Source organism: Astyanax mexicanus, chromosome 13 (genome assembly GCF_023375975.1).
Source record: "Astyanax mexicanus isolate ESR-SI-001 chromosome 13, AstMex3_surface, whole genome shotgun sequence".
In the NCBI taxonomy this organism is placed as follows: domain Eukaryota; kingdom Metazoa; phylum Chordata; class Actinopteri; order Characiformes; family Acestrorhamphidae; genus Astyanax; species Astyanax mexicanus.
In genome coordinates, this window is record NC_064420.1 from 15,805,943 (window position 1) to 15,814,641 (window position 8,699).

At 37.9% G+C, this 8,699-nt stretch overlaps 1 protein-coding gene across 1 annotated transcript; it reads left to right on the plus strand.

Annotated features, from left to right (window-relative positions):
* Nucleotides 1-720: 720 nt before the first annotated feature.
* Nucleotides 721-3,915, plus strand: LOC111197640 (E3 ubiquitin-protein ligase TRIM35-like). The gene is made up of 6 exons (XM_022687129.2): nucleotides 721-1,371; nucleotides 1,736-1,831; nucleotides 1,966-2,196; nucleotides 2,360-2,382; nucleotides 2,678-2,796; nucleotides 3,356-3,915. The coding sequence occupies exons 1-6, from the start codon at nucleotides 967-969 to the stop codon at nucleotides 3,898-3,900; spliced, it is 1,419 nt and encodes a 472-aa protein (XP_022542850.2). The 5' UTR covers nucleotides 721-966; the 3' UTR covers nucleotides 3,901-3,915.
* Nucleotides 3,916-8,699: the final 4,784 nt, after the last annotated feature.

Consider the following 8,699-nt stretch of genomic DNA (forward strand, 5'->3'; position numbering starts at 1 on the left):
TCCTCCTCTGATCAGACAACATATGGGTCAGTCACATACATCTAACATGTTCATGTGTACTGACAATTATAATATTGGAGTCCCTTTGTGGATCTTCAAGTGTCATTTTGAGCTTCTTCTTGTGTCTTTTTGGGCATCAAAAGAGACTTTCTGTGAATCTCTGAATGTCCTTTTGGGCATCAGCAAGTGCTCTAAGTTTCCCTTTGGGGCTGTATATTTGTCCTTTAGGGCATCCCCATATGTCATTCTGTGCATCTCTAAGTATCTCGTTAAAGTGTCTTTTTGAATGTCTCCATTTGTCCATTTGTTACATTAATTAACAAAAACACAAATCTTTAGTGAGATATCTGGACAGGCTGCAAATCTCACATTCTAGATTTTTTTTTTTTTTACATTTTGATTTCCGGATTTCTTTTGTATATTGTCTCACAGTGGACATGCACCTAAGATAAAAAATTTAGACCTCTCCATGATTTCTAAGTGGGAGAACTTGCAAAGTCGCAGGGTGTACAAAAAACTTATTTTCTTCACTGTACGTAACAGTGCTCCCTCCTCCACCCTAAACATGAATTCACCCATCTGAGATCCCCTCGTTTCAGGTTGATGATGAACTGATGCCATCTAGTGTAGAAATCCTGCAGCACCTGACTGACTTTTCCTTTTTCAAAGACCCACCTCCTATACACTTCCTTTTCCTGTTGGAGAAAGTGAAACTCACACTGTCACTCTGATCTTTCTTCATTCTGCATTCACTTCACTCAGAAACACCAATCAGAAGCTTTTAAACACGGACTGGATGGTTCTGGATGTGTGGTTCTGAAAGGATCTAGAACTCAGTGGGATAAAGAGCTACAGCAGCTGATTCTCTCCTGTGCTGATCTGATCATTCCAGACGTCCTGAAAGAGAAAGAGAGGTTTGGACTGAAGGAGCGTTACAGAGGAACAGCACAGCAGCAGTTGGAGGAAATGGCTGCTAAATACCCTCTTTCAGAAGAAGAGCTTTCATGTTCTGTGTGCTGTGAGATCTTCAGGGATCCGGTGGTTCTGTCATGTTCCCACAGTGTGTGTAGAACCTGTCTGCAGCAGTTCTGGAAGACTAAGGGCTCTCAAGAATGTCCAGTTTGTAGAAGAAGATCCTCTAAAGATGAACCTCCCTGTAATCTGGTACTGAAGAATGTGTGTGAGGCTTTTCTGGAGAGCAGGAGTCAGAGATCTTCAGCAGGGTCTGAGGGGGTCTGCAGTCTGCACAATGAGAAACTCAAGCTCTTCTGTTTGGATGATCAGCAGCCTGTGTGTGTGATCTGTCAGACATCAAAGAACCACAAAAATCACAATTTCTGTCCAATAGATGAAGCTGTGACTGACTGTAAGGTAGGATATTAGTTCCAGTATTTCTATTTCTGAACTGTATAAAGTCTTTCTCAGAATAACATGTTATGTAAATTGGAGGTGTTGCCTGTACGTTGACGTGGTTTCAAGGAAACATGGGTTCTGAACCAGCAAACCAGAACCCCCATGTAGAACCAAAGGATAATTAAACCACTACTGACTGCCTAATAACCAATCTACAACCAGTCAGCTTCACCTTCAGTAGGGGGTACCTGGTTTGGCCAGAAAAATTTCTGTTGGGGTTGGTGACACTGTGTATGTGGGTCTACCAGCGCATAAAATATTTAAAGTGACCAAATATTGAGCTGAATCTACCAAGCTGATTTTGTTGGGTTTGTTTTTCCAGACTAAACTCCAGACTGCTTTGGAGCCTCTACAGAAGAACCTGAAAGTCTTAGAGGAAGCTAAACGAGACTATGACCAAACAGCAGCCCACATTAAGGTGATCCATCATCTTGAACTGTCAGTCATGTTGTTAAGATCATGTTAGTGATGAGTGTTCACTTATCCTGTAGGTGGTAAAAGCTTGTAGAACATCTGTTAGAGTTTGTGTTTCCTAATCGTCTCTCATTCCAGACGCAGACCCAGCACACAGAGAGACAGATAAAGCAGGAGTTTGAGAAGCTTCACCAGTTTCTAAGAGATGAAGAAGCAGTGAGGATAGCTGCACTGAAGGAGGAAGAGGAGCAGAAGAGTCAGATGATGAGGAGGAAGATTGAGGAGATGAATGAAGAAATATCATCTCTTTCAGACACAATCAGAAACATAGAGAAGGAGATGAAAGCTGAGGACATTCAGTTCTTACAGGTAAGAGTCTCTTTACCATCTCTCTCTCTCTCTCTCTCATACTTGTGAGTGTGTGATCAGTGTGGGCGGCACTTTAGACATTCATTTCTTCCTCAAATTCATCTGAAATCCTCCTGAAAAGACTCTTCATTAATAAAAATCTTCTCTTTATTTCTTCTCTCAGAACTTCCAGTCTACAGAGAAACAGTAAGTCAGTGTCAGATCACCCATTTTATGTCCTGTTAAAATAATAATTTAATTTAACTCTACAGTGTATTTAATTAATGGTAACTATAAATGTATGATAGTAAAATGAAGGTGAATAAGGATTGTGTGATAATGTTCTTAAAATGAAAACAGTGGCAGATATATTAATTTGATAGAAACAACATAATTATTGACTTGAGGCAATAAATTGAATAAAATATTGATGTTTAGGTAAATAAATTACAGGCTGTAAACTTTATACAGTGAAATATTTCACACAGTTTTATATTTTCAGAGTTCAGCGCTCACCAAAGCATCCAGAGAAGACATCAGGAGCTCTGATCAATGTAGCCAAACATCTTTCCAACCTGAAGTTCAGAGTGTGGGAGAAGATGCAGGAGATTATCCAGTACAGTAAGTTGTAACATTTGTCAGATGAACCAGGAGCACACAGATGTTAAATAATGTAAATAATAAACAAAGTTTATAATTAGAACAAAACTAGAACACAGAGCCCACGTTACAGGTGATGAACAGGTGAGCTTAATTAGTATGATTGGTGGAAATTTGTCTTGTGACCTGGGAGGTAAAATTGCTAAGGATTCTGGGAAATGTAGTGTGTGGATTTGATGAAGGCAGAAGGAGAACTCTGATGTGTGACAGCTGTAAATCTGGATTATTAAAAGATTTAAATGATAAACGACGTCCAGCTCTAAAAGAGAATCACTCCATAAAAATGCTGAACTCAGATTAGATCTGCTACTGAACTATAAAACACCATTCAGTACTGAAGATCTGTTTTAGTGCTGTACTGAACTGTAGATCTAAATTTAGTCCAGGAATAAAGTTGATCTGTGTTCTGGAATCTTCCTCTAAATCTGTTTTACTTTAAGTAAAGAAATCAGTCTGTAGAGATAAACCATTTACAGAAATGGAGAAAAACATGATGTTTCATTCTGTTCTCTCTCCTCAGCTCCTGTTACTCTGGACCCCAACACTGCCCACCCAGATCTCCACCTGTCTGATGATCTCACTGCTGTAGAAGACAGAGACCAGAGATCATCAGTTCCTGATAATCCAGAGAGATTTGATACATACTTATTCGTTCTGGGTTCTGAGGGTTTTAACTCAGGGACACACTGCTGGGACGTCCAGGTTGGAGACCGTAATAACTGGACACTGGGTTTGATTCCAGATTCTGTAACAAGAAAGGGAGAGTCTTGCTGGGATTCAGTGTGGGGTCTGGGTTATATTAAAAGTAGAGATAAATACTATACGTTCTGTCCAGGACAGTCAGGTCTCTACCTCACCCCTAAAGAGAAGCTGCAGAGGGTCAGAGTGCAGCTGGACTGGGACAGGGGGAAACTGACCTTCACTGATCTTCTAACCAACACACACCTGCACACTATAACACACACTTTCACTGAGAGACTTTTACCTCTTTTCAGGAATGTGTCTGATGATCCTCTGAGGATTTTACCAGTGAAGACGTCAGTAACAGTGGAACAGCACAGTTAAAGTTACTCTGCTCAGAATCAACGTGGGTATATAGTGGTGAATTTAGGAGAAACAGAATGCCTATCTTTACAATATTATAATTATTACTGAAGTGAGACTGTGTATATTTCTCATATTTAGATTCTTAAGTCCCACTTTTGTTTACTTTGGAGAATAATTTAAAACATCTCACTGCATTTAGACAGTAAACTACATGCACTAAAGAGTGTTTTAATGATCTGAAAGAATAATATAACTCTAAACTGTTAAGCATTGATATAATTTAGATCAAATTAATTTTTAGTTATATCTGTGTGTTAATGATTAATGTATTGATATAATAAATAAATGGTTTGGATTTGTGTTCAAATTAATGACTCTTTAAATCTATTGCGATTCTTTCTTCACTTTTATAAAACACTGGAGATCAAATTCATTCCGCACATTTAGAAACATCACTGCTCTGGAAACTGATTAAAGAAATTAACTGACTCCATTTCCATTTTACACCAATATCATGTCTAGAATAGGTTTCATAAACACTTTATAAAACACAATCAGTTTTGTATTGGTTGAGAAAATACCTGGTGTTACAAAATGTCAAATAGTGAACATTTTATCTGATATTTTTTCTTAATTTGTTTGTAATCCTGATTCTTTATTACTGTGGGGTAGTGATGTAATGCTGCTAATTGAAGTTTCAAAAAAGCAGGACACTTCAGGTCGAACCTCTTTAGAAATGCTTGTGTGATCATGCCTTGTTAAAGATTTTTTCAGGAATGGGCTCAGTTTTGGTGTCAGTTTGTAGTTGTACAAGAGTATATCCCTCTAAGGAACCAGTGAGAGAACCTAAAAAAATTAAAACAAACAAACTAATAATAATCAAATAATAGTTAATTGGAAAGTAACCCAGCTGGCCACCAACGTCAATAGATGTGAATTTCTGGTTAAATGTTGGTCATGACGTCAGGTGACAAAAATTCAACTTCAAGATAACGTCTAATACTAACGTCAAATTGACGTAGAATAGGGACGACATATGACATTGATATTTGGTTGTTTTTGTGTCGTAATGTTAAGTAACCAAAATCCAACGTCACCCAAACATCTCATCCCTACGTCAAATTGCTGTAAAATACTGACATTTTGTTGAAAGGTTTGATGACCAAAACCCAACGTCTGATAAACGTCAGAATCTTAACGTCAGCTTGACGTGATGTTCTGACATCAATATATGTTGATATTTAGTTGTTTTGGATCATAATATTAAGCAACCAAAATCCAATGTCACCTAAACATCATATCCTTAGGTCAACTTAACGTAAAATTCCAAAATTTCGTTGTAAGGTATATATTTATATGTACATATAAACCTTGTCTGGAATAACAGCCAGAATCAGCCTTAAAAAGACTGCATTACAACACAGGTTCATAACAATATATATATTTATTAAATAAATTACATTATTTGATTATTGAATCTGGTGTTGCCACCCCTCTTTTTATGTTGCGTTTTGTGTAACGGAGCTGGCCGTAACAATATATATGTATCCATCTCTGGAAAAAAGAAGAGATCACTTAAAAAGGATGAGTTTCTGAAAACCTCTGGAATAAAATCAAGAGAAAGATGGATGATCACAAGCCATCAAACCAAACTGAACTGCTTGAATTTTTGCACCAGGAGTGACATACAGTCATCCAAAAGCAGTGTGTAAGACTGGTGGAGGAGAACATGCCAAAATGCATGAAAACTGTGATTAAAAACCAGGATCATTGCACCAAATATTGATTTCTGAACTCTTAAAACTTTATGAATATGAACTTGTTTTCTTTGCATTATTTGAGGTCTGAAAGCTTTGCTTCTTTTTTGTTATTTCAGCCATTTCTCATTTTCTGCAAATAAATGCTCTAAATGACAATATTTTTATTTGTAATTTGGGAGAAATGTTGTGGAGTTAATGGAGTTCCCGTTACTGGTGGAGTTCTGCATTAAGTACTGTTGGATTTATTTTATTTTGCGAATATACCGCTTCGAAAACAAGTGTAGCCCAATTTGCTAGTTAAAGGGATCACTTAAGTGAGCTAGAGTGGACCAGAGTCTAGGTTCAGATAGAGGAGTTGAAGTAAAGGGACACAATGAGTTACAAGAGCCACAGATATGGTATAAGACTGAAATGTATTCAAATTAAACAATAACAAAATAACAAATAAGCCTGCATTTAAAATATATAGAAAATGTCTAGTAAATGTCAATGTCCATTGTTGGGTGCACCTTCAAAGTAACAAATTAAAGAAATGGAGCATGGGCATTAAGGCACAGTCCTACCACTCCGATGGAATCCAGGAAAGGCTGAAAAATACAATGTTGTAGGTGAATCCGTTCCTACCACAAACATCAGTATTTGCAACAGTTTGTCTTCCTCAAAGGTGTAGCACTTGGGTCAGGATCTGAACGTGGGTGGCTCGCCATCTCCCCAGAAGGGAGAGAATCCAGGATCCAGGTACTTTCAGGGTCTCTCCAAAACCTAGCCTGTATATTAACAGAGCAAGCTGATTAGTCTGAAAAGAAGACCATACATCTCTGGTCAGCCGGCATTGGAGAGAGAGGTAACTAGGCAGGCAGAAGTATGCAAATGTCAACATAAAATGAACTACAGTACAGGCCAAAAATTTGGACACAGCTTCTCTTTTTCAATGTGTTTTCTTTATTTTCATGACTATTTACATAGTAGATTCTCACTGAAGGCATCAAAACTATGAATGAACACGTGTGGAGTTTTGTACTTAACATAAAAAGTTAAAATAACTGAAACAAGAATTTTGAAAAACTAGTTTCTTCAAAATAGCCACCCTTTGCTTTGCTTACTTCTTTGCACACTCTTGGCATCATTATCTCAATGAGCTACAAGAGGTGGTCACCTGAAATGTTTTTCCAACAATCTTGAAGGAGTTCCCAGAGGTGTTTAGAACTTGTTGGCCCCTTTGTCTTCACTCTGCGGTCCAGCTCACCCCAAACCATCTCTATTGGGTTCAGGTCCGGTGACTGTGGAGGCCAGGTAATTTTTTTTTAAGTACAAAAAACTCAACATGTGTTCATTCATAGTTTTGATGCCTTCAGTGAGAATCTACAATGTAAATAGTCATGAAAATAAAGAAAACGCCTTAAATGAGAAGGTGTGTCCAAACTTTTGGCCTGTACTGTTTTTTTTAAGTGATGCACCTATTTATTTGATTTTTGTAATGAAAACAAACATTCTGTTTTCAAATAGTTTACACCAATCAGCCATAACATTAAAATGCTGAAAAGCAATAAAACAAGGTGTTGATAATGATATTACTTACAATAAAAATAAAAGAAATATTGAGATTCTGCAGTGATACTTTCTGTTAATTCTGACATGTTTCTCATAATCTGGGTGGTTGAATTTCTTAATGATGCTCAAATTGATTGGTTAAAATGCATTACATTTATTTGTGTGATTTTTGCATACCGAAGCAGTTAAAACTGGAATTAAAACAGAAACAAGTTTAAATATATAACAGGTTCTGCCTAATTAAAAAAAAATCTAATTCATTTATATAGCCCTTTTTTTACATTTAAAACTGAAACTTAGAAGGAACCGAGACATACAGACCTGTCCTCCTCTGATCAGACAACATATGGGTCAGTCACATACATCTAACATGTTCATGTGTACTGACAATTATAATATTGAAGTCCCTTTGTGGATCTTCAAGTGTCGTTTTGAGCTTCTTCTTGTGTTTTTGGGCATGTGTGAATCTCTGAATGTCCTTTTGGGCATCTGCAAGTGCTCCAAGTTTCCCTTTGGGGCTCCCTATTTGTCCTTAATGCTTCCACCCCCATGCTTCACAGTAGAGATGGTGTTTTTGCGATGGTACTAGATGAATTTAAACTATGACGTCTTAGTGTATTACCCACAGTAACCTTGGAAACAGTGGTGCCAGCTCTTTTCAGGTGCTTGACCAGCTCCTCCCGTGTAGTTCTGGGCTGATTCCTCACCTTTCTTATGATCATTGTTACGCCACGAGGTGAGATCTTGCATGGAGCTCCAGTCTGAGGGAGATTGACAGCCATGTTTATTATTTATTAATAATTTCCCCAGCGTTAGTGTTTAAAGCTTTCTTAAACAAACAGAGATGAGTTTTAGCTAGACTAGCAGGTATATCTGCATATCAGAATGTAAACAGCAGCAGTTCGCGCATGTGCACTATGTCCAATGGATTGCGCCCCTGCTCGATGCATTTAGCCCAGTAGCCGAGTGATGTATTTTTGACAGTGTTTGCTCGCTTGTTAGATTGGTATTTACAAAGAGAGAGACATAACCAAGATCAGAGAAACGTACCCAAGATAATTAAAGTTATGCATAAATCTTCATAACTGTGTATGTTTAAGTTGTATTGTCACAAAACACAGACAACAATACAAATCCATGTTTTATGTGTACGATTTTGATCGCATATGGATGTATGAAAACAGACTTTTGCAGACACCCAAAATATTTACGCACGAAACTAGATGAGCATTTACAAGTATTTTTGACAGTGATCTTACTCCATACTGCTCTTCCCCCACCTACCCCTCCTCCCGTCTCACTGCCTGCAGGAGTGTTCCCTGTCACCTCCGGCAGAATGGCCACTAGAGGGCCTGCAGAAAAGGGGTTAAAGTCAGTGTTGCCAACTCCTCAGTAAGGAAAGTAGCTATTGGCTGTCCAAAAAGTCGCTAGAAGTCGCTAAATGACGTCTTCGCCGAATTTGCATAATACATGTTTTTTAAGCTGTAAAGCATTAGGGTTGTGGGA

Coding starts and splice junctions, on each gene's coding strand:
- LOC111197640 (XM_022687129.2), top strand. CDS start 967: ATGGCTGCTAAATACCCTCTTTCAGAAGAAGAGCTTTCATGTTCTGTG. Junction 1,372..1,735: donor AAGCTGTGACTGACTGTAAG/GTAGGATATTAG, acceptor TTGTTTTTCCAG/ACTAAACTCCAGACTGCTTT. Junction 1,832..1,965: donor AAACAGCAGCCCACATTAAG/GTGATCCATCAT, acceptor CTCTCATTCCAG/ACGCAGACCCAGCACACAGA.